This window comes from Vanellus vanellus (genome assembly GCF_965231255.1).
Source record: "Vanellus vanellus genome assembly, chromosome: Z".
NCBI classification, from domain to species: domain Eukaryota; kingdom Metazoa; phylum Chordata; class Aves; order Charadriiformes; family Charadriidae; genus Vanellus; species Vanellus vanellus.
This window is the reverse complement of record NC_138908.1, coordinates 70201316-70227767: the sequence shown is the minus strand read 5'-3', so window position 1 is coordinate 70227767 and position 26452 is coordinate 70201316. Positions and strand designations below refer to the sequence as shown.

Genomic DNA, 26452 nt, shown 5'->3' with positions numbered 1-26452 from the left:
AAATGATCAGTTACCTTCACTGAGACTAGGGGGGGGAGAATAATCATCCATATCAGAGTCATCAGGACTGCGATTACGGTAACGGCCACTACCAGAAGTCCTCCTTCCTTCATGATAGTGACCACTTCTCCTATGGTCACCAGAACTCCTTTTGTCATGTTCTTCATACTCCCAAGCTTCATCTCTATCCTTTTTGTGTCTTTTACGAGATGCTAGAAATGAAATGCATTTTCATTATAATTCTAAAAATTCTACTTTTAATAGCTCAAAACTAAACATTTTTAAACATTTAGAAGATGTAGAGGTGGCACTTAAGGACATGGTTCACTGGTAGACTTGCAGTGTTAGGTTTACAGTAGGACTCGATGATCTTAAAGGTCTTTTCCAACCTAAATGACTCTATGATTCTTTGATTTGCAAGTTAAACACTATTGTATAGCTGTTCTGTAAAACAAGTGAACATTCTAAAGCTATTATATAAAATTCTGTTATGGCATTATTCTAATGATTTCTTTTGAATTACATGAAAACTGTGTCTGAAACTGGAAAAGACACAAGCAAACATTTAAAAATACAAATTTAGAGGACATTTGTCCTTTTAAGCAAAGTAAGGAAAGTGGAACAAATCAAAACAAGTTTCATCCCTTCATAAGAGAACACTGAGATAATTTATTGTTATCTAAATTGTAACTATTACTGAATGTCCATTTTCCAATTCAGTGATTGCTTTGCCCATCTAACACAGCAAGTCCCAATGAGACTTGGCAACCTAGTTGCTTAAAGATATTCTGTTTTGCCAAGACAACTAAAATTTTGTCTTGATATATAATGCAGGAAATTCTGTGTAAAGGAGAAAGCTAGAGTAACAATTCTGGACCAGACAGCAAGTCAGCACCACAGAACATTATTATGATCAGTTTCCAATCGGGACCAAAAAGCCCAGCATAAGAGAATGTTGAAGAAACTGGAGTAAATGTTCTATACAGAAACGGGGATTTGGTGGAAGTAAAGTGGGGGAATGGAATGGAGACTTCTGTTATTTTCAGAGAAAGTCTTGAAGGGGGTGCTAAGATGTAATAGAAAAAGGATATGGAGGAGGAGGTAGCTTCATCAATGAAATCAGCCAACTCTCCATTATCTAACAGCATAACTGGGCTAGCAAAGAGATGTCTAACACAGACTATGCTGTGAAGGACAACTGTCAGAACAATTCCAGAACATCACATTCTAGACTAGCAGAGTTTATGATTGTAAACCTGCATATAACAGCCCTGACATCTGTGTGTCCCTACCAAGGTCTCCTGAAGTTTATACGGAACTGGAACTGAACTGACAAGTTCTTCCCACAAGTCCTGTTTATTGAGAAGCATGGGAAGCATACCAGGATATAGTCACACCTGGTATACCTACCGGGATATAGTCAATAGTCAGCCCAGGCTCAGAATTAATTAAAAAAAATTATTAAGCCTGAGGCAATATAAATGCGCTGCACTGTACCCTAGAGGGCTCCCATTTCTGAAAATGTAGTACAAAATTTCTGCAGAGAGATGGTCCAAGTCTTTAAGGTAATAACTTGGTTCAGGCCTTGAGCTGTAGTGCTTCTGGATCAGACTTGCTTCTGGAGGCAGTACAGTCATGTTCATAACGACTGATCTACTAACACCGTCTAAAACGGTTGAGACTTAACTGAAATTGAAGAAATGGAGGGCCATCTTGGATACCTGGAGTGAGTGTATTGGAGAAGAAAGTAAGTGTTTTATGGGAAAAGACTTTACACATCTTAACTGATTCTTTTTTCCCCCATGAGACAGTATTTTGTGGAGGCACATGACCTCTGTCTCCACAGTTTACAAATCATCAGTATCAAATTAAGCTCTGTAGGATGAATTCTGACTCCAACTGCATCTCCATGACAAAAGTAACTTCCAATATTGCTTTCCAGCAGAATTTTAAACTGACCAGTTTATCAAAGCTGCATGACAAAACAGAATGTGTTACAGTTGTGCTGGCTCTGCAAGGCAAATAAGATGAACATGGCGACAGCTATTCATAATCACTGCTCTACAAAATTTATTTTGAAGTAGATCAAATTGACTAAAAATTTATGTATTAACAACATTTCAAGAGTTATTATTGATTTTATACATAAATAAAGACTATTTGGAATATAAATACACAATTTCCTTTTGAATTCTGCCAAAAATCTATGCAGTAACACATTTAGCACTTATTGTATGAGAATGTTTCATCAATTTTTCATTTATCAGCATTTAATTTAATGGAATGTCCCTTCTTCATTAGATACTCAAAGAAATTTCTCTTCTTCCATAACAATCACTATTTCATATTTTTTAAAGTTTAATTTTATATAACCGAAAGAATTCTGAAATACACATTTGTAACAATACAAATCTTTCCGTGTCCTTGTCACATCTTTCATTGTCTTGATCATTTTGTCTCATTTTAATTCAATTCACCTCTACAGTATCCTTTGGGAAATATTACAATTTATTTTTTAACCAGATGTCCTCACTGAATTGTTTAGAATGATGGCTAGATCTCAATTGGATATAATGAACCTAGAATCCCCTAAAGCATTTAATTACTGTGAAAGTTTTCCTTGATTTGCTTTACTTTGTATTTAAGAATTTCAACTGCCACTGTGGCTAATAGGTAGATTAAGATATCTGAGATTCTTGACAATTCTCTCCATTCCCAACCAACTTCAATAATTTTGCTTTACTTATTTATTTTTTAATTCACTGTTCCAGATTATTAACATCATAAACAGGTGTTATGATATGGTAAACAGAGCATATAGAATCCTGAATGAAGCAAATGATCATTAATCCTTTGCCATAATCAAGACTGATTACAAATTATCTCAAGATCTCATACTCACGCTCAAAGCAGCATTATTCAGTTATATTAAAAGGGAAAACAAACAAACAAAAGGACATTCTTTTCTGCTTCTTTGATAAAGATCAGAGGTATTGTTATAATTTTTATGTGTATGTATGTGTAGCACTGCGTATCTGTTGGATGAGAACTTGAAACATTAAAAGGCAGAACAAACATCTTTCTCTTTTGGATGCGAAGAAAGACTAAAAAGCAAACCATTGTTTTACAAATGTTCAGTAAGATGTTTATATAAGCAAAGGTGGAAAGAGTCTAAACTTGAGAAAAAAGGCAAGATACATTCTCAGGTTAACACCAATAGGCACTTCTCCTGTAGCCCTGCATGGGTAACACAGCTAAAATGTTAACTCAGACTGAACTGATTCACTCCATTTTAATAGAGTTTCTTTTCAGTGTTGGCTAACTGAACTACCTTATGGACAAACTAACCATACTCTCATTAGCAAGTAGGAAATCCCTTCCTAACTTAGAGGCATAGAACAATTTTTTGACACTTAGGAACTTTATCCTATTGCACAGCGAAATTCTAACTAGAAGCTGCTTCTCTTCCTTTGAAAACAGTTGATTCAAGAATAGTATCGTCAACAAATGGTATTTTGAGAACCCATCAATAACAATTTAATAGAAGAAATATTTTAAGAAACTTCTGGGCAGTAAGATTCTCAGTTTATCATGTCAGAAAAATTCAAGAGGGGATCTTTCACTTTTCTTATCAATAAAACTAAGACTAATGTAACATTTTTTTACTGAAATTGTTCTTTGCATACCTTTGCATGCAAGTTTTCTGTACTGCTTTAGAGGACATTTTCCTTAACCTGATTGCCTAAAGGTGTTTCATAGTACAACTGAAAAAAAAACATCTAGGCAGTGGTTTCCCATAAGGTAAATAGGAAAAGAAATTTAACAACTAAATCTAACAACTAGCTGCTTTTCATCTTAAGTGACAAACTGAAATGAAGTAATTTTTCTTTTAAAAGGAAAAAAAAGGGTTCTTGGACAAGTGGGTGTCAGGACAGCAAACTTGTTTTCATATGTTTTACAGTAGCCGATGTAAAAAAAAAGTGTGTCTTTTTGTAAAAGCAAAATATTAGCTTTCTTTAGCAGTAGGAACAGAATGATGTACTACTTACATTCAAAAGCTTCTTCACTGTCATTGTCTTCATCAGAACTGATTTCAGCATATTTTGGTTTCTCATTAACTGTACTACGTTTGCGCTTGTTCATTTTCACACGTTCACAAAGTGGCATGGTGGATTCAATTTCTGCCAGGAGCTCAGGAGGCAACTCCTTTAACACTGACTGATCTATGCTACCTATTAATGGAGAGTAAGAAGAGCAAATGTGAACCTGAAGATAAAAGTAAGGGTCCAACACTACAGTTGTTTCTCAGGAACCCCTTACAGTATATCCACTAACAATACCACGGTTAGATATACCTGGATGTATTTGACAGCTCTTTTTAAAGTTGCATTTATTGTTCACACTACAATTAGAAATTAACAAATTGCATACACATCTCCTTCAATAAAATATTTTGTCAGGCATATAAATATAAACAAATTCAAATCAGTGAATTTCCTTTGTAAAAAGATATCCCTGCTCTACTTCCACAAAAAACAGTCTTATTTCAGTTCATCCTCTGAATTAAATGTTTTCTAACAGTGTAGGTAAATTATGGATTCTTTGTGCCTCATTAACAGTTCTGTTTGTTCTCATTCATGCTATTTAGTGTATACAAGACAGTAATCTACTCATTTCCAGTAAGCAGAGACAATCTGAGGCAGAACCTCTGGGGTTTTATCCCTAAATAGAGGCCAAATCATTGACAACCCAAATTCTGCCTCAGATTTTTTCTTACCTCCTAGTAGTGGTTTTCTAATGCAACCCAAATTTTTGTTTGATTTTGTTACAAAGCAAAGTTGAAGGATTGTTATTTAATATAGACAAACAGTTAGCTTGACCACATCAGGTTTCTTTTCCACAGAGGTAAATAGGTAGACAACATCACACCATTGTCATCACATTTTGAAATTATGGTCAGACTCACAGTCAGTAGGAATGAAGGAGATTTGCAGTCAAAATTTTTACAACTGACACAAGGAAACCAAAATTAATTAAAAGTATTTCTTGTGGTTTTGTTTATTTGATGTCTTATCTTTATTTATCAAAGAACCTATTGCACAGATTTGAAGACTATCAGACTAAACCATTAACTCTTTTCCAACACCAGAATAAATACCTTTCTCATAAGCGCATCTCTCTCCTTTCCAAGGCATGCTGTATTTTTCAGAGAGGAAATCACCTGCCAGTTGCTACACACATACACACACATTCCTCCAAAAAATCATCTTCTGGATGAAAATTCCCTTTTAAATTGCATTCACTATATCACTAACATAACTTTCTAAAATTTATTTCCATTACACTAATATCCTATCTCCTAATCAAAGTATTTTTTTTCTTTCACTCTTTATGCATCTTTAACTGAAATTAGGAGAGCCTTAATATAAGAAAATAGTTTCCAGCAACAAAATTTGTAGAAAGTCTCATATATTACTGGTTTCACATATATCTACATCCATAAAAACTGCCTACAAGCAATGAAACTAATAAGAAAATTATTTTTCTATAATTCTCAAGTATGTTCCACCAGTCATCTCATTTAAGCGCATTTTTAAAAAAGATTTAACTTAAAATACTGGGGGTTTCAAACTGAGGTAGGGACATATCTATAAAGCAAAACTGATAAAAGTTGTCCACGCTTCCCCCGTGCTGTGGTCACTCTTACTTACTTGTGTGAAATTGCCATCCTTAGATAATCTCCACCTGTCAAAGATACTTGAATTCTCAATATTGCTTTCAAAAATGCTAGAAAACCTTTCAGTGTGGTTGACCATGTTGCTGTGACCTGATTATTCTCTGTGGGTTGAGCACTTGATTGAAGACAGGCAGAAATATGCCAGCATGGATAGATCAGTTCTTCTGTGTGTACCAACTGCTGGCTGGATGACAGCCAGGTCTAATCTGGATGCTGCCTCGCCACGCACCAGCACGTAGGTGTCCCCACACTAATACTTCATGTCTTTTTGAACGCCTATGCAGTGCCTGAAGAGATTTAGCTTACATCAAGCCCCAGACTACAGGAAAATTCACATACACAAGTTTTAAGACAATTTCCACAGGTGACATCGCTAGAGGGCCTCAGATCCTGGTTCTCTAACACATATTCTCAATTTTATGCACTGTTGGTAATTTCATTAAAATCAGCGGGACTAGACACATAACATAAACCCTACAATAAATCTGGGCAAAACCAGACATTGCAAAAGTCCACTGCAAGTAAAGGAACAAAGGTTGCATTATATATCCCCAAACAACAAACAAAAATCACAGGCTACCACTCTCCTGCCTCCCTGGAACATCTATTCTTGTGTTCCTTACTGATTTTGTTCCTGGGGTAGAACATAACTCAATCTTTAAAAATAAATTAATTACCACAGTATTAATTACACATCAATGAAAAAATAAAAAATGCAACTACTTTAAATATTTGGAAAAATAACTTTATTTCCTTCTCAAAAGTTCAAAGTTTTTATGTTCTCCAGTGCTAAATTCAAATAATGCTTGAATTGTGTTCTCTCCTGTTACAGACATTTCAGATGATAGTATAAGCTTACACTTTTTCCTTTTATTAGGGAATATGCAAAGCTTGCTTTATTCAAGTAGGGAACATCAGAAAAGAGAGCAAATAAAATTATTGTGAAGTTCTCTATAAGGTTTCTTTAAAGTTTTTGTTTCTGTCACAATGTTCCCTGGAGCAAGTCTGCATGCCCAGTTTCCTTAGCTGCTGAGGATTGTAAATGACCAAATCTAAAAGTTTTACTCTTGCAGTACAAAGGAGTTAAGCATGACTGCACATGTATGAACAATTCTGACATATATCAAAAAGGACTCCCCATCCTTTCTGAAGAAATCCAGGAATATTATACACTGCGGGACTCCAGTCAAGAGCTTGTTAATATTTATATTACTGTATTACTTATGTTGAGTCAGGGCATAAATTCCTTCTTTTACACGTCTGTATTTTATAATGAAGGTACTGTTTATCTGTTCAGGACAGTAAAGAAATACTTAAGAGAATCCAGTTTATTGTAAGAATCCAGTCACATGGCAACAAACATTAGGTTATAAACCCATGCTAATGCCTTTTTAGTTTATGGGATACTTTTCAAAAACAATTAAAGGAATATTCAAACAAACCCCTTTGAAAGTATGTACCAAAAAATACACGATCACCTTGATTTTTTCAATTTCTTTGATAAGTTTGCTAAGACTAGTACCTACTTCGGTGTTTTCACTTTAATCAGTTACAATCACCTCCAGTTTGCTTGGCTTTTAAAATAGCTAAGCAGAATGTAACTTCACTAAAAAGTTACTCCAGAAGTTAGTAAGAATGCCCCAATAAATCAGCTTTCTGAAGAACTGTCCTTATCAATGGAATAACTCAATTTTTTGCAATGTGTGTGATCAGTGTACACAGTAATATGACTGAAATGGGCTATAGGCAACAGTGTTCTTCAGACATCGCTTACGCAGATTCTCAAAGCTGCTGCAACTACTAAAACAACAAAACAGCCAGAAAAATATCATCATAACAAAATCTTCATCTCACTGTAAAGAACAGCATGCTAACAAACTCTGTATTAATGAAACTGAAAGGCAAGTCACAGAACACAGGTAAGAACAATTCATCTCAAAGAACTGCATATATGAACAGCCAATTCTTCTTCAGTGCTTCTCCAAATGTATGCAACGCTGTCCATGACTTACATACTAGTTGCTTGCTAGCGGAAGGACAAGTTCTTGTTTTTGTTTGATTGCCTTTATCAAATGAAAGAATCTTCAACTGTTACTGAATATCCACTCACCATCAAGACACCTGTTTTCTGACCAAGCAGTTCTTGACAAAATATAACTCTGTTAAAGATCAGCCAGAGAATCTTAGCTAAAAATGAGCTAGTCTGTAAGCCTCCTCCCATTATCTACATTAATCTGGGAAGGTATTCAAAGGGTTTTGCCAGGTATAGTAGAAAGATTTCTACAAATATTTAGTGGATGTAGTATTTTCCTTCTTAATGTATGGCTTAAAAGAAGTATGTAAAGGCACAGATCTGAGGCAAAATTCTGCATCACTTTTTGTTCATAGCTTGATGGGTAGTTTCAAGTTTATCGAACAGCCTTTAACTTTACTAGTATTTACGCATATCTAATCTTCAGAAGGATCCAAAATCATTTTGCGTTGAATTTGCAAGTGAAATAGACATCCCTGATCCAGGCAGATGAGTATCTTTAAGAGAGGATGAACATTAAAAATAAGGTAGTGGACTTTTACTGGATCCATTCAATATGGACAGTGCAATTATTTTTTGACACATTGATCAGTGTGTTAATATTAGTTTCACCTGGCTTGATATAACAACTACAAACAAGATGCTATGGAAAAGGGGATGATGCTTGCTGATGCTTAGGTCAGCTCTCCAGGATGATAGAGAGAGGCCGTTCCTGCCATAAAATCAAAACCAACACTAATAAAGTCTGTTACCTTCTCAGTAATGATTTATCTTTGGTTTCCAAACTATGGAAAACAGATGTATAGTTCACATTTTGGTGCAATTTCCTATGAACTAACAAACCATAAAGATTCAAATACATTGAGAGACCTAAACTCTGAATTGCTACTTCCATATCTGTAAGAGATGTTTAATACACTGGAAACAGTCCATATAAGTTTGCTTATATGGTTACTTTTAAAATACTTGTGACATCAAAATGGTCTGTTTGCACATACATCTATTGTGTCAAATGAAAAACTGCTTGAAGAAAAAGTGTCCCTAAAGTTAATTTCAAAACTGAGGCTTATGGTATTGAAGTCTTTTGCACAATTAGCCTCCCATAAATACTGGCTTTTCCATTTCTGTGCGCTAATAGTTAGTAATAAGCAAAACTGCAGTTAATGTAATTTCATATTTGTAATCTCTCTATACATCTTGTATTTTTAAAATGCATCTTTTTCCAACTATCAAGACATTATATAAAAGAACACACAAGGCTTTAAGAATAGTGCCACTTGTTTGGCTGACATGTATCTTAACTTTCACTTTCTCAACATTGAGAAATTTAAGTTTAACCAGTCCCCACATTCTCAAACTTCTATTAATGAATTGCCAGACATCTTCATTTTCACATTAAGATTAAAAACGTACAGAATGCAGCTCAGTTTTGCCCTCCTCTTGCTCCTTTTTTTGCCACAGAAGACATTACCTGCTAGTACTCTTATTTTGCTGATGACTTTTAAATCTAATCTTGCTGTTATTCCACAGAGGCCAAGCTCACCTTCCCTACCTGTTCTCTCTGAGCATGTGATAGAGGATGTTCCTCTATGTATCAACCGTTTACTGCCTAACTTTCTCAAGTAATTTTGGGTCACCACTATAGCTACACTACTTGTGATTTACGAACAGCTTACCTGTTAAAGCTGAAAATTTTTTACTACCTCTCAGTGTGCAAATTTAATGATACCCTTTTCACCAGGCTATCCCTGAAAATGCTCCACTATGTTCTTTATATGGTGCACTGAGTCCTTGCTGATCAGAGTCCCTTTGCCCATCAGCTTCACATTCCTCCAAATAATTCTGTGCTCTGCAGAGTTTCAGGAACAGAAGGGGAAACACAGGGAAATTGCAATCCTTTGCTAAAAAAGGAATTTAAAGTATGAGGAAGGTAAATCTGCTCATAAGACAGAAGTTCCATTTTTATCTCAATACTATACCATCAGCTGAAAAAACACACCATCAAATGAATACTGGTGAAAATAATCTCAGTAGTGCATTTTCTCCAGCGGCTTTCCTCTTTCCTCTCCAATTCTCTGTCTTAAAGTTTATGGAAGGATATACAGCTACATCCTATAAACAAGTTATAACCCTCTATTGAGCCCCTTACCCTCACCTTTTGACTACATCCATGAAGGCATGGATAACTCCCGAGTTCAGCTCACACACACATGCCAGAAAGAGGGTGGGAGACTGAGATGCCCTCACCACGACCCAATGGACTGCGCCCGCAGGATTCCCTGCCGCAACTTACTTGGCAGGAGGGAGAAAAGTAGTGTTAGGAAGAAATACGTCCTATATCATTCCACAGAACCTGCTTGAACATTTTGCAGAATAGGTTTTCCTCATCTGCCCCAATGCTGGCAGAAAGGGAAGGTGCTCAGCCTCAGGCTAAACAAAAGAGACTGCTTATATGCCAGTCCTTAGCTCTGGCCTTGAAAAATGGGACCCGGCCAGGTTGGTGGGTCAGAGAAAAATCTGGACACAGCAACGGAATAATTCCATGATACAGCAGAGGTCATCATTGACCACAGTTAAGCAGCACAGATTCAAAAAGGATTTTACAATAGTGCAAAATACTCGCAGAAGCAAGAAACATTTTTTGATGGAGAGACAAGATTTCCAGGGAGCACCCTGAAAGATCTAGGCAGAGAGCAGGGAATATACCCAACACACACTCACTGAAGATGCCAAGAAAACTCACATTTACATCAGTATCAATGATTTCCTCAAACTATCTGATTGCTGTGGCAACTAGAGCCACAAGTTATTTTATTCCTTATTTGTTATTCACTGGATTTTTGTCTTTATAAAAATCAACAAAAGGCAGCTAGAGCTGTCTAGTTTTGCAAGATACTTCACAAAAAATACAGCAGTACTCAGAGTAAAATGGAGCAAGATTGGCAATTGAAATAAATGCAGTGCTGCACAAAACCACTCACTTTTATGAATCTGTGTCAGGGGATTGCCTTTGGATTTTGCTGTCATTGCTTTTGAACATATGCATTGAAATTTAAACCAACTTAATGTATTTTATTAAAAAAGTTAAGGTGCTTTGTACAGCTGCAAAACACAGCATGTAATTTTATGTTGCTACTAATGTTTGGAATCTGAAATTGATGATTGATGCATTTTCCCAGCCATGTATTTTGATTAATATAAAAACTGAACCATGGGGCCTTACCTAGGAAAAAAGACCTTAATTAAATAAAATCAAATTACATCTCATAATATTTCTTCTCATAAAAGAAAAAGTCATATATAAACAATCTAATACAGCCAAGATCTTTGCAGAGCATAAACAAAACAGATGTAATGATTTTAATTTGATCTGTGACTATAGGCACATCAAGAAAATCTACTTTTTCCTCACTATCATGGAAACATTCTCAGCTTTTATCCTTGAAAACAGCACATGAAGCTACTGTTGTTTTGGTTCTTCAAAGTTACTCAATTACATAAGCAAAACCAACAAAAAATTGCTGATGTTTTAGCTTTTAATAAAAAATACTACAGGAAAGCTGCTCAGAAGATAATTGATCAGTACATATATTTAAGGAACTTCTATTTGATGCAAAGAACATTTTGGTAATTTGAAGTAAAAAAAGGTATCCTTTTCTGTTTGTTGGTAATATTCCCATGGAGCAAAAATAAATTCCAAAATTTCAAGTAAACAGTTTAAATTTTCTTACACGAAAACAATCACCTAAAACAGCTGAAAATGTTGAGCAACAGAAAAGTTAATTTACCAGAAGCAAATGTGAAGCTTTCTCTTATTTGTACTTTGCCAAGGTTACCCTTTGTTTAGAAGAAAATTCAAACGAAAGATTTTGAGCATATATCCTCGCATATAAGCCAAGAAATAACATCCATATTTAGATACTTAGATACATGAACAGGTCTGCATTGCATATTGTAATTGACATCAGACAAATTGCTGGCCCACTATTTTACATATTGCGATGCATTGTTGCAAAAATTATTTATGCAAAATAGCTTTAGCTATTCCCAGAAGTAAGAGGAACCTGATCAAGAATCCATGTCGACAAACCAAAGGCAGTTTCAGACTTTCAACAAATCACTCTGACAAATTAGGTAATAAATTTCTATCACTTACATGTGCCAAAGTAATTTTTCAAAAATGAACTAATTAAACAATGCACCCCTAAATCTGCAAACAGACAAAGCATCATATTTTGGATGAAACAAAGTACAATGAAACTAGTGGGTTTTGTCAGTTTACTGTTGCTGCTAAGAACTAGATGTGCAACACCAAAAGTTCACTCTTACTACCCAGAGAAAACTTAAGGACAATGATGGGAGCAAGAATCAGAATATTTACCTTAGTGGCAAAGACTAAAGCAGGAAATAACTAAAGCAGCCTCCAGACAAAGTACCGTGCTGAAAATGTCTCCTATTGTACTGGTGACATAGATGAACACAAGAAAGTGTGCAACAGCTGAATTCCTACTGTCTGCCAATACCAGTTTATCCAGCATCTACTTCTGAAAACCTAGCACCAAAAATGAAGGCCCCAGAGATTATGTACAAATCCCAATACACTTTCTGGGACAGCACAGACACACCATACCTAAAAAATGCCTGCAAGTAGGAACGATCCATTCTGGTGCAAAGCATGCTAGAAAAATGAGACCTTCCTTAGATTTAATAAAGTTTTAGTTCCTTTAGACCTTCCTTAGTTTTAATAAAGTTATATATACTTTGGTTTTGGCTTTTGACTAAACAATGCCTGGAATATTTTTCAAACTGTGAACCTGGTCAAGCCAGAAACTAGAAAAAAAGTTAAATCAGGGCCAAATGGACAAAGTGTATATTAAAATGGATCCTCTGCAAACCCAACTTATCTTTGATTACTTCTAATGCCACGAGGGAAAGCCAGCTCCACTTCTAGTCTAGTTAAGTTGAAAAGAGGTAGTCACTAATATCCCAGAAAAGAGGAAAACCAGGAAAACAATTCTTATGAAAGTGATGTGTGTCATTTTTTCTAAAATTCCAGTTAAATTTAGAGTTTAAGAGAAGCTTTAGAGACTTCAGCTGAGAAGAATCATTATAAACTTCTTGCTGTAAACCATGAAATACATCCTTTGTTTTTCTGAAATGTGGCATAATTTTCTGTAGTACTTCGGAGGAAGTTATGACATGCTTGATCCACCTGGCAGTGCATGCACATGCAAGATGCTTAGTGGGTTATTACTCTGGCCTTCCCACAGGCAAATGCACTAGCTGCCAAGAACTCCCAAGACAGTGATTTCAAATTTCAGATTTGTGGAACTACGGACTTTCACAATGGTTATCTTTATAAAAGCACAATCTGTAGTAAAGAAGCTGAATTGCAGCCTTATCCTTTCCAAAGGAAATACAGTTTTACTCCAGTTATTTTTTTGCCGCACAGTTGCTTGCCCCACTGATTTCAGTGAGTACAACAGTGTGCCTGTTTCAGCATCAAGAGATTTATTTCAGAAACAAATTTGAGTGAACTCTCAAATTTGCTTCATATGTTAACATCCATAAGCTATTTTTCTCAAAGGTTTGCCAATTTTGTCCTTATAGAAGTCCTATACATGAAGGATTTAAACAATGTTTAAATTTGATTCTCTCTCTTTGTCCACAGTTTTCAGCTGTACCAGAAAGTATTCATGAGTAGCTCTGCTGTGCTAAATAGAAGTCTGTGAGAGGCATCACTAGTTGGCTCACTGAGCCAACACAATCTGGATCCAGCTTTTCATCCTGGGATACTCCCTTTATTGTCAATCCTACCTAGAAGATGAGTACATAATTGCTTATTCTGCTTCATAAGTGAGACTATTTCCAGCAATGCTAGAACTCAAAGATGGACCGCCATGATACACTACGCCAAATTATAGTTACTATAGCCTCTGAAAAAGTCACTTGGAATTAAAAAAAAAAACAAACAAAAACAACCCACAAACAAAACCACACAAGAACACAGAAAAATCTAGAAGCATTGTTTTAACTCTACGACATGAAGATGATTAAGCAGCAAATTTTTTAGTTGATCTTTCAAGAATATGTATGGAGAGCACTTTTAAAGAGATGGCAAGTCTTCACTCAAATTTCAGATCACAGAAGCAGAGAACCCAGTAAGTATATTTAGGAAGACTTGCAGCGAGCAACAAAAATGCATGTTTAAACTTATATTTTGTACAGATAATGAAATCTTGTAACAATCTAAACAATGAAGGAGTAGCATTCAGATCAGATTTTATTCTTTTTAAACAATGAACTCTTTAGGTGATTCTGGAAGAGCCAAAAAGTGTTTCTGCACAAGTCTTAAAAAACACGCACTTGTTTGTGCTAGAACTAAAACTTGCATTACGTATATGGTGCTTATTTTGGAAAGGCAATCCTTCAAACATATTATAAACCAACTCAGACATCTCCTTGCACAGACAGTTACAGTTTCTCTCATTACTCATATCTGTTTCATACTTCAACAACGGAAAATTCGTCTTGTTCAGAATGCAGTAACTCTGAAACTGTTAACAACTCCCATCCCAACACAGCTGATCAGTATAGCTCTAAGCAGCAGCAGAGAAGGTGTTCACTGAAGCTCTGAAAAGGACGGACAGCAAACATGACCTCCTCATGGCAGGCACACACTCGAAGGGAAAAGTTGCATTGATCCTCCAACAAAATACACTTGCATTAAAATCAGGATAAAAGGCATTCACAGATGTTAAAACCAGAAGAAAAAGGGTTACAATTCATTCCGACCCGGACAAAACAGGCTAAAATTTTGACCATAAGATCCCTTAACAAAAATACTATGAAAAAAATTTCCATAACCTTTCTCTAAGCTAGAGTTAATTTTTCAGAAAAATGCTCAAAGATCAGGGCAGGGAGAAAAAAGTTGCTTCTTCCTTGTAATTGCCAAAAGAGATTGGTGGGATGATTCAGTATTAACAGTCGCATACTACAGTTACCCCTCCCATTCATATAATAACAAAATTTCAAACCTGTCTATAAAATTTGATTAAAATGTTACTTTGTCTTTTTGCAGTAGAATGCAAGCCTTATCCAAATGCGCAATAAAGACACGGTTTTAAAATTTACTGAACCAATGTTAAAAGTTGTACAGACTTTCAGTTTGCAAAGCATTAATTTTAGCTCAAAACAAGTAAATTTTACTGAGTTTTACAATGAATGGGCATTAGTCCCTTAAGACTGAATGACTATCCAAATAGTGTTTTGAACTAGCTGAACTAATCCTATTTTAAACTGGATTTCAGATAAATCACAACACTGATGTTGTATGTGACAAAGCCAGGAGAAGACACTTTCTTGGGAGAGGGATGGATGAGAAAGCAAAAAAACAAAGGACAAGAAATACAAGGAAGTAAAATAAGGAAAGATAAAGCAAAATACACTAAGCTACATGGAGTAAGAGGGATGTGAGATGTGGAATAATGACGCTATAAGGCAAAACTAGAAAAGATTTGCTACAATCTACTAAGAAATATAGGATGAACTAAATAAAGAATATTTATGAAAACTACGTTTCCTAGTATATTAAAATACTCATAACTAAAAATGGCACAGAGTAAACAGTGAACACTATTTCTCTCAATAGGAGTGAGGACATTGTGGCAATGGCATGAATATTTTCTATATCAGTCAGTTGTTGACAAATAGACTTTGGCTTATGAAGAGAAACCTTTATAAATCATGAACCTTTTCAAACACTGGAGTTCACCTAGTTATTTAGCATAATATATCCTAGGAAGTAAGCTACCAGGAAGCTGGGAACAAAAAAAAAAGTAAAACTAAAAATATGCATGAAAAATCTGAAGTTCAAAGACACTTTGTCCAAAAACTGCCTGGCTGAACACTCAAAATTTGATTTGTAAAAGAAACACAGTTACAACATTATTCTTTCCATGAAATATAATCCTAGTATCATTGTAAGAATCTTATTCTGAATACAACAGCAAAAAGACTGATATCAAACACCTTCTTTCCCTGGAAAGTAAGTCCCAAGTTATTTGAGAGTATGAAAGAAATGCACAAGTTCAGAAAACAAAAAATACACAAAAACACTGCAGAAAAGTTATACACCTGAATTTAAAATTAATGTGTTGCTCATGTGACACAGCTACTAGAGTCATATTATTCAGACAAGGGTCATTAAAATTTTTACACATTACACATTCTATATAAATAACCGCATAAAATAGACTACAAAAAAGTACTTCAGAAACATTTTAGAAAGAATACACGCACCATATATGGCTCTGAGGGCTCTAACAATTACTGATTTTCTGCACATAGAATTGTGTGAATTCAAAATCTACCCTTCTGAGACTAGAACTGAGTTCCATCGGAAAGTTTTCAGTATTCCCCATCAAGAACATAAAGGTTTCCTCTCAAATCTTTAGACTAAACTGATGACAAAGACATCATAATTTTATGTCTAACTCTAGATACCTATTATTAGAAATGGAAATTCCGCCTGTTCGGAACCTCAAAAATGGACAGGGGAAATGTTTATATTTCCAGGATAAAGAGACAATATTTAACAATGAGGCTAATATTTTACAAATAAGTAATACACATCCTGAATTATTAAGTCGTTAAGAGCTAATACAAACAGGCTAGTAGATAGAGAACGGACATAGCATAATAAATTCATTATACAGAGAACTCCTCTGTACGTGTGCCCGTAAACATAGTTATACATTCACAGAGATGATTCCTACATAATTTCTTGTCAGATCAACTATGTAAGAAAACATTTTAATCCCAAATCCATGGTATACCTGGAACTGCATTCATAAATCACTCTGTGTACATCTGAAATCCTCTCCCCTGCCACTTGTCTATTTTGAGACAACTCTATAAAAAACCCTATGTCATAAATTTAAATGCTTTAAATGCTAAACATTAAAAAAACAAAGGAACCCTGACCAGTTAGTAACACAGATTTCACAATGTGAAATGATCTACTTCAGTCTAAACCAAAGAAGCCAAAATCAGAGCACCAAGAAGAAAAGCAATCTTTTAACAGTGTTAAATCTGCAGAAGAGACAATCAATCAAATATCAAACCTACAAACTATTTTGATTTATTTCCTGTCCATACTACTAATTCAAAAATGCCAGCCAACTGTTTACCAGTTCCTTTCCTTCTTCTGCATACCCTAAAGACAATGTCTGAATTCCGCTAAAGACAGAACCTGTTTGTAAACTTATTGTCACTCAACCTCAAGTGTGGAGACTCCTCAGCACAGTTGTATTTATGGTGTAAAAGAGGCAGGTGGGACTTTGAAACTGTGTTCTTATTGCATCATGTCAAAACATACCTTGGAAAACCACATTTCGGTTCTAATCAAAAATACAAAAAAATCTCGGGGCTTTTATACATAGTATTTCCCACCACTCCGGCTACACTGATATAGTTACAGTAGTACCAGTCCCTTATACAGACACGCTTAAACCAGTTTAAATCATACATACAGCAGTTACATTTCACTGGATAAATTACCAGGTTAAACTAATGTAGCCGAAGTACATCTTAAGACCATTTAAGTGTTCCCACATTAGGTACTTGCACTGGAGTAAACAGATCATCTGAGGGACATTGTAGCAAGATTTCCAATAACGACAAGCCCATAAACAAGTTTCATTTTGTTCCCCAAAATCACCATATAAGCAAGCATACAAACTACCAAATGTTTGCGTTTAATTTCTAACCACAGAAGTAGCAAACCTAAAAGAACAGGAGTGTAAAAAGATGTAATATTAAAAAAAAAAACAACAACTTACCTTTATTAGATTTGGATGACTTGTTCTTGTTAGGTTTAAAACAAGAGCCCCTTGATTTATCTTCTCTATCCTTAATAAATTTCTGCACATCATCCAAAGAAAGCTTTTGAAGGACAACTACAGGCTTAGCTCCTTTATTTAGATCTTCAACTAGCCCAATCTTCTCTACTTTGTCCTTCTGTTCACCTCTAAATTCAGTTTTCCTTGACTCCTGAGTAACACTGCCATCTTTATCACGCTTGATTTTTGGAATGACAAAATGTTTCAATGCACCAGATCTTGCCCCCAACAAATAACTGGGAAACTCTGCTTTACTGTCAGCATGTGCTTTATTACTATCTACTTTACTCTTATTACCATCTGTCCTTCGTTCATCCTTGCTGTTGGGTGATTTAAAACCGGGTTTATCAGGTCTTGATTTACTAGAATCTCCTTTACCTTCCTGTTTAATACGAGGGCTGTCAGGTCTTGATTTCTGATCCCCAGAAGTAAACCTTTCCCTTGATTCACCAGACTCATGCCTGTATTTCCTGTCAAATTTCTCAGGTTTTGAACCATCAGATTTAATACCATGCTTAGAATCATGTTCGTTTTTATTTGATGATCTCAAATATTCAGGCCTTCTAATCTTGGATGGATCTCCTCTGTATCTCTCTGGCTCCCCCCTGTCCTCAGATCTTTGTTTAAGGCTATCGTGGTCACGCCTCAGTGTATCAGAAACTGAACGCCCATCAGGCCTTTGTTTAGTTGGATCAGATCTACTTTCAGGTTTTACCCTTGAAGGATCAGATTTCACATCTAGTTTATGCCTAGATATTTCAATTCTCTTATCTGACAATGGTTTACTGGAGTCCCTCCTATTATCATGTCTATGTTTTGGCGTTTCAGGCCTGCCTTCACTCTTCTGTTTTGGCGTTTCCGGTCTGCCTTCACTCTTCTGTTTTGGCGTTTCAGGCCTGCCTTCACTCTTCTGTTTTGGTGTTTCAGGCCTCTGCCTTATCTCCTGTTTGCCATTATTCTGTTTTCCCTCATTTTGTTTCATCTCCATTTGCCTGCTCTCGTTTTGTTTTGATTCTGTCTGTCTGTTCTCATTTTGTTTCACTTCCATTTGTCTGCCTTCGTGCCTGCTTTCATGTTTAGCTTCTAACTGTTTGTTCTCGTTGTGTTTACTTTCCAACCGTCTGCTCTCATTTTGCTGAAATTCCATTTGTCTGTTTTCATTTTGCTGGATATCCGTCTTTTGACCCTCAAAGTCTGACTTTTTCCTAAAAATCTCAGGATGGTTTTCAGGTTTAAATTTAAGAACTCCAACAGTGTCTTCTTGGGGAACACACACAAATCCGTCGTTATACTGCTTAATTTCTTCAGGTTTTTTGATAGTGTCCAAATCCTGAGTTACTGTTGCCTGAGAGTCCGCTCTTCCTGCTTGCTGCAGATCAATACTAACCATCAACGCTGGCCTCGCCCCATTTCCTGCAGAACCCGTCTCCTGAGAAGCTGCTCTACTTCCTCCTGTAGCACCTCCAGCCTCCTGTGGTTTGTTTTCTTGTTTTCGCTTCTTCAGAGGTTTATCTGCAAGTTAAAAGAGAAAAATCACAAATTATATATATAGGCTGGTAAATGTTCAAGCAAGACTGTCCATTCCCCTCTGCTCCCACTAATTAATCCTCCTCAGCACGTATGTGCACACACAACAAAATCCATTGAATTTAAAAGCCAGAATGTATTTTAATGTATTCAGACTATCATTCATTGTCAGTCTACCACAGGTGCCAATTATCATTAAAAAAACCCACCCTCAAAACATATGAAATCAAAGTTCCTGTATAATTCCCAAGAGAAACAGCTAATAAAGCAGATGCAGTACATAAAGACAAAAAAAAAGTATTGGAAAAAAAACTCAAACTAATCAATTACACTTAAAGCAAAAGTCTGCAAAGTTAAGGTGCACCTCCACAACTATTTTTTCAGGAATACTACTATCTCTTCTGCAGATTCAGCCCGCTTCATTATATATGAACTAATCAAGGATCTGCAATGATTAAGACAGAAGTTCTCCCTACTTGGTTCACTGCATCAGTTGGACTTCACACATATTTTAGCCAGGGAACACACGAACAATGAACAAAAATGATTAAAATAACTCCAACACTCCATGCTTCTCTATGAAGCAAAGCAATATACCAAGAGTTGGAGTCTATACCATCACACATATGTATTAGGTGAGGGGGCCACTATGCACTTAAAAGCTTGAGTATTTTCCCTTTGCAACCATAATGCCTTTCATGGATGAAATAAAAAGTTCAGTGATAATTTTATGTAGTGTCAAGAGCTTGACTCTGCAATAAACCTTTCAGTTTATACTAAAAAATCATTAAGAGTAGAATACAGAAAAATAAAGTGAGCCAACCACACACCCTGTAATGTGGCAGAATTCATAGAAACGAGAAGCACATCTAAGTATCCAGAAAAGTATGTTCTATTCATTTAAACTACAACCTATTTATATTACCAACATGGTACTCTAAACTAAAATTAATTTCTGACATGAAAACCAAAAGCCCTGCCTGCACTAAGTCTTATATTCTCATTTCTCAACTATCATTGTGTAATTTGTCAAAAAAAACCAATGACTTTTTCTGTAATCAGGGAACATGACTTCAAGTCTAAGGAATGACTAAACATAGGTTGGAAATTCTGCTGCAGATCAATGTCTAGATCACAAATTCAATATAAGAAAAATAACCTATTTCGTACCTAGAGTTGTGGTGCCTTATCACCAGATACAATGACCCAGCTCTCTTTTTGGGAGCAGGAGAACGAATGGTAAGGAGCATGTAATCAAAGAACAGGGAAATAAACTCCAAGGACCCCCCCCCCCCCCCCCCCCCCCAAATTGTAAACCAGAATTATACCATACGACTTCTAATTTCTTCTATATTTGTAGAAGAATCTTACTAGAAGAATTAAAACTTTGAAGGATCACCTCCAAAATTAACATTAGAACATAATAATAAGTAGTAACATGGTCAATTCCAGTGATATGAAGAGGCTTTTTTCCCCCATCATTTTCATTGTCAAATCTATTTGTACATCTCTAACTTCCTAAAACTACAAAATTATGTACAACATTTACTGGCTGGAAGACAATAGATACAATAAAATCCATGCAGAAACTGGTCAACTGCAAATAATGAACTTTTCAAAGTTCAACAAAGCCTCTAGAAACGCCTGCCCACTTTATGATAGACAAGTGAAGCAAAACAAATTTTCTAAATCAAAGGTGCAGCTTTTCAGCACGCAGATTTTTGTTTTTTCTATACCACAGCAACTGTTGGATTCATCAGAACTTACATAAATTAATTTCCCTGCACTACTGATAAAACCAAATATATTCTTTCAAAATCTTCATGCAGTGACAAAAAAAAAAAAATTTCTCCCTGTGACTAAGAGGGCTTTGACCTCACTGAGCCTCATTGGCAGGTCTTAGGAATGGTCATAAAGCAGAAGCTTCCAGACTTAAAGGTTTCAAATTTGATTAAAAAAAAAATAAATACATATATGTCCACACACAGTGTTACCTTATTTCTCAATTAGCACTTTTTAAATTTTGAAACATAAATTGAAACTCATGTTCTTAGGAAAAAGTCAGTCAGCTTTTTCTTTTTAACCCAGAAATGTCAGCCATGCTAAAAAAGTCCTTTAAGACATTACTGTTATCAGTTATGTGCCCCATTCTTTTAACTGAGGTTATCACCTGTAGCAGAAGGGAACACACATTCATATTTCCACAAGTCCATTTCACTGTCCAAGGCATCACCTTAAGGCACTAATGAAGATGGTTTGCATTAACCTACCAGGCTGAACAAGTCAGCTAAGAGCCAAGCAAATGTTTCCCTCTGCTACCCCTACTATAGGAGCAAGGCAGATGGCCAGGAGCTGTGATGCGTTAAACAGCTGTAGCTGGATCAACCAAAACTCACCTTTCAGAGCCCTCATGCTGAAGGCTCCAAGATTATACAACCAAAATAATTCAAGTAGGACCAATTTTCTCGCTTGAACTTCTGTAACTGACCAGGCTCAAAATACTGCTGCTCTTCATCATTCAAAATGTCAAATTGTAAGTAGATGATCACATCACAACTTGGCATACATATTCCCTCCAATTACAGAGCTCTTCTGATGCACCTTCTTCATTTCTCTTGACAACTGAATACTGATGTTTTAGTAAGTTATTATAACCACAACCTGTTGACATCTTATCTGAGAAGAAAGGGAGACCTTCAAAGTTTTCTTTTCCTAAATGGCAAGGTGATTGCAGACAGAGTTACAGATTACTCACAGATTTCTTCATATTTCCAGTGCATCCTGATGGCGATCCTCAGAACTAGACTTGATCATTACTGTTTTGCCTCTATGAGATTTCTGGATCTAGGACAAAAAAGCTGGCCCACGTATATGAAAGTATCAGGTTGAACTAGGGCGTAAAAGGTAGGATGAGTACATAGTACCACTATCTTCATCAAACGTAATGAATAAACTCCACTGAATGAACACTGAAGTACACCATTGGGCTTCAAGGGCTTTATAAAATCTTGAACTCAGTTTCAACTACATGAGAATACTCAGTAGAGAATCAGAGAGGTGAGGAGAGAGTAGTTACCCTCTGAAAACAAATGTCTTCACATCTTCTCCTTTACAATCAAATATGTGTAAGTTTGCATACATCTACGTTTTCAAGGCATGAGTCCCAAGATCCCTTAGGGTTTTGATGAACAAATGAACTTAGAAACTTTTCAATATCCATTCAAATATACTTTGTATCCTTCAAGGCATCAGTATCCAAGCTTCATCCAATTCATTCCACAGATAATAGAATCTCTTCTTATTATCAGGATCTAGGATTTTGCCAAAATATCAAACCAATGTTTTTCTTTCAAATCCCACAGACCTAGATTCAAAGCTTGCCACAGGTCTGAACTCACAAGGCTCTCAAGGCTCACAAGCTTGAGACCAATAAAGTGTGATCAGGATCTTTTTGCTTCACTCTTTGTAAGTTTTCATAATAAAAGGAGTATGTAGTAAGCTACGGAATAGCTTTCTGACTGTATTAGAGATCAGGTATCCAAGTTTGTTGTTTTGAGAGTCTTTTCAGAAGCATTATTCACTCCTCCCCCCACCCCAAGAATGCAGATACATCCAAAATATATCTACCTTTTGTTCAATTCCTTGAACAAATTTATGACAGTTGAGAGCACAGTCTGGTCCCAATTATTCTCTTATGTATACATCCTTTTGACTGGCAAATCTGCATGTTCTGTTTACATTGCAACATGCTCACCAAAAGGCAGTACCTTGGCACTCAAAGCAAGATCATAAGCTGCCTTATTCTAAAAAATGGTGGAGATGTTCTGTCAAACTAAATGTGTCACCATGGTGCAAGAAACAAAACATTACAGGAACCACAAGTTTGAAATGGAAAAAAGGATTAGCTGGATTTCAAGTGGTTATCTCTCACCTGTCCTCTTATGAACAGTATTCCTGGAGACAGCTTGTGGCCTTCATCTTTGGAAATATCTGTGTGTCAAAACGACGAGTACTTTCAGATTTAGAAATTAATTAATTACTGTGGAACCTTTGTGCAAAAAAACACTGCACTGGAATAACCACAGATACCTTCAAATACCTTTCTGCTGAAAGTGCAAGACAATCATGATTTGAAGAATAGCCATCCTGAAAACGGATATGCTCGGAAGCTGAGCAAGAGTTACGGGCAGCTGCTGGATGAGGGGAGCTGTATTAAAGGAGTATCTCCATTCTTCCATCTAACCTGAAATCTTTCCAAAGTAGCAGCCAGAACACCATTAGTCCTGAAGTCTCTGATGTTACTGCTTTCTTGCAACCTGATGATTGCCTTAAGTCCCAGATTAAACTCCTTCAACAAATGAGTAAATAGAACGATAGACTAAAAACTTCTAGAACTGCTTGTCCTAGCAAACTGAAATGGACCTTTTGTAAATATCTGTGAAAAGGTAAAAAGTCTAAATAATAACCATGCTAAGCTTCTTTTTAGCAGAATGTAACACTCCACTCAATTACTACTGTTTGGTAGACTCTAAAATCCAGAGATTTCTGAATGATCTTGAGTGATCTCGAAGACAACAGATGAATTATCACTTCCCCATTTACATCTTGTAAGGGATTCCATCAGAGACTTCATATACAAGAGTGTTAAATGTGAACGTACTCCTCTTCAGAAACACAAAGACAACTGATCCTCTAATGCTGAATTCTGGATGAACCATTTTGATGACTCCAGTACAGACTTTCTTTTTTTAAAGCATAACAATTAAGAGTTTTATATTTTAAAGCTCTAACACTCTTCAGAGATTACTGGGATATGCCTCACTCATTTGAAATACCACTTATTTGAATTATTTAAATCAGCAATGAAGAAATTTAAACCAAATATACCAATCCTAAGCTGTTATTACTTATTGTCAAACCTTCCATTTCTTAACAACATCAGAGACAAGTCAGCCAGAGGCCAATTACAAGCTTATCTTATTTAAGCTAACAGTCAAGATTCAGAATTTTCAACAGGTAACACATAACTATGTCTAAATAACAAATCTATGTTTACAGACAACTATTTTCTTTTCTTAGTTACTTTTCACAGATCTCTTCAAAGTTGTCCAAGCGCCCTGTCCCCCCAAACATCAGTGTTCTGTAGACAACAAGACTCTAAATGAATCAATCTAATATGGGTGCAAGGAAGGTTTAAAATTACTTTAATGGTACTGAGTGATGACCTATCAATGAAGTGAGGGCAAATATCCATTCTTATTTTCTACTTTTTCATAAACATTCAGTACTACTGACCATGAGAGTTTGCTCTCACCTGACCTCCCCCAAACCCATATTCCAATAAACAAAGAACTGAACAACCAAAGAGAACTCTCCTCATCACGAGAAGAGATTCCCACAGTACTAGCTCCTCCCCTTGAAGGAGAGAGCGAGCAAACACAGGTGAAAAATTTTGTTCTCACTGCTTGCTCCCTTACAGAAGAAACTAAGAAAGTACAGCCATGAATCTGGTGTAAGAAGCTTTATAGAATAGAACGTCATTCCAGTCTCCGAAGAAGAGACCAGAGGGCTTCCAGCTGCTGCAGTTCAGAGGATGGGATTTCTGAGATTCTGAACAGAAACAGCAATCCGTTAAAAGACTTTATCAAACTTCTGGCCACTGTGCAAAAAGGAAAGCCCACCAGAAGGGATGTCCAAACTCACTCAGGACAAAACACAAAAAGACTACAGGAGTCTGACATGCCTTAGGGTATAGCAGACTTCAGAATCTTCATTTTTGGTAAAGTTTTGCTTGTTTTCTTAAATATAACAATAATATTATCAGCATAACTGGAGAATGAAATATGGTCTTCTGAATTTTACTACTTAAGGATGTCTGGTAACTCATTATTCCCTGTCAACTATAGTACTGACAACTTACAGAACAAATATTACACTAGAAAATAACAAGAATTAAACTACAGAAAAGTATAAGCCAGCATCTACACTTGTTTACTGATTGGAACCTGTAGCTTAACCTCCCTGAATTTAATACTGTTTTTACAAACAATACGATTTTTATTTATTTATGAGAGATTTTTCTGACACAAATACAGGGGTTTATGCATGTGATTACTTTGTGAAGAATTGTAGTTTTGTAAACTCAATTGTTAAAATATCTGAGCAAAACCTTAAGTGTAATTACTTTGAAATACACAATTCAGCACCTAATTTCACAAGAACAATGCAACACAGTAATTGTAGATTTAATGAAAACTACTTATTTTATCTATCATGGATTAACATATCTGATTAGTTTTTAATTCATTTGTATAAACTGCAAACTTTAGAAATAAGCAATGACCTTGAAATCTCCCTTCCAGATGTTGATTTTATTCTGATGTCATACCTTGCACTCAAAAATACTTTAAATTAACTAGATCCAGTAAATTTTATAGTGCATGATAATGAAAAAAAGTCTGTGTCTTCTTAGGTTGATATGAGAGTGAACTTAGTGACTATGAACTATAGGAATGCTGGGCCTAAACTCTTATAAGGTTTATTAATTATACATGCTATTTCTTTATCAAGATTTAAATCCATTATAGAGAAGTGACTGTCCCAGAACAAAATAAAATAATTACTGTGCAAGTAGTATTATAAGTCCTCCCATCCATCTAACAGGTTCAATCAAGGGCATCCACTACATGCAAGTTATATTTAATTTTCCAATCTTAGTTTATATTACAGAAGAAAAAACACCAGACTTCTTACCAAACTACTAGGTTTTAGTTAATTTCCACACCTGTCTACAAGAGCAGGTTTCTGCACTACCCGACATAAAGCACAAACTGTTATACAAGGGCACCAAAATAAAGTAAATGCCATTGAAAAAAAAGCCTTTACTTTCTGTTTTAAAATATGTTTTTCATTCAATCAGTATTTCATTCTTTATAAAAATATGAAAGGACATAATTTTTCCTAGACAGATGGAAACATTGCAACACTTCATCACAATTTCCCTAGATAGAATAGGAATTTCTTCCCCTTGCTTTTCTTAAAACACATCTGAACAGACAGACACACAAAATCTCTGATCTATAGGAACTGGATGTTGCAAACCTGCTTTTTCTTGGGAAAGCTATGTAAGGTGTGAGTTTCATCCATTACATCACACTACAAAATGCAGACCTAATGAATGCTTGTATATAGAAAATACATGATACCTAATTCTCACGTTGTCCAACTACATAAACACACTATCATTTATATTTC

The 26452-nt window shown here is 35.7% G+C and overlaps 1 protein-coding gene across 1 annotated transcript in view; it reads right to left on the bottom strand.

The window, feature by feature from the left end:
- Nucleotides 1-26452, bottom strand: part of NIPBL (NIPBL cohesin loading factor) — a 171435-nt gene that overhangs the window by 41022 nt on the left and 103961 nt on the right. Inside the window, exons 10-12 of the mRNA XM_082496966.1 lie at nt 17612-19183; nt 4050-4232; nt 15-212 (exon numbers count right to left, since the gene is read on the bottom strand). Coding sequence (XP_082353092.1) covers nt 15-212; nt 4050-4232; nt 17612-19183 — 1953 coding nt within the window. The remainder of the gene's footprint in view (nt 1-14; nt 213-4049; nt 4233-17611; nt 19184-26452) is intronic.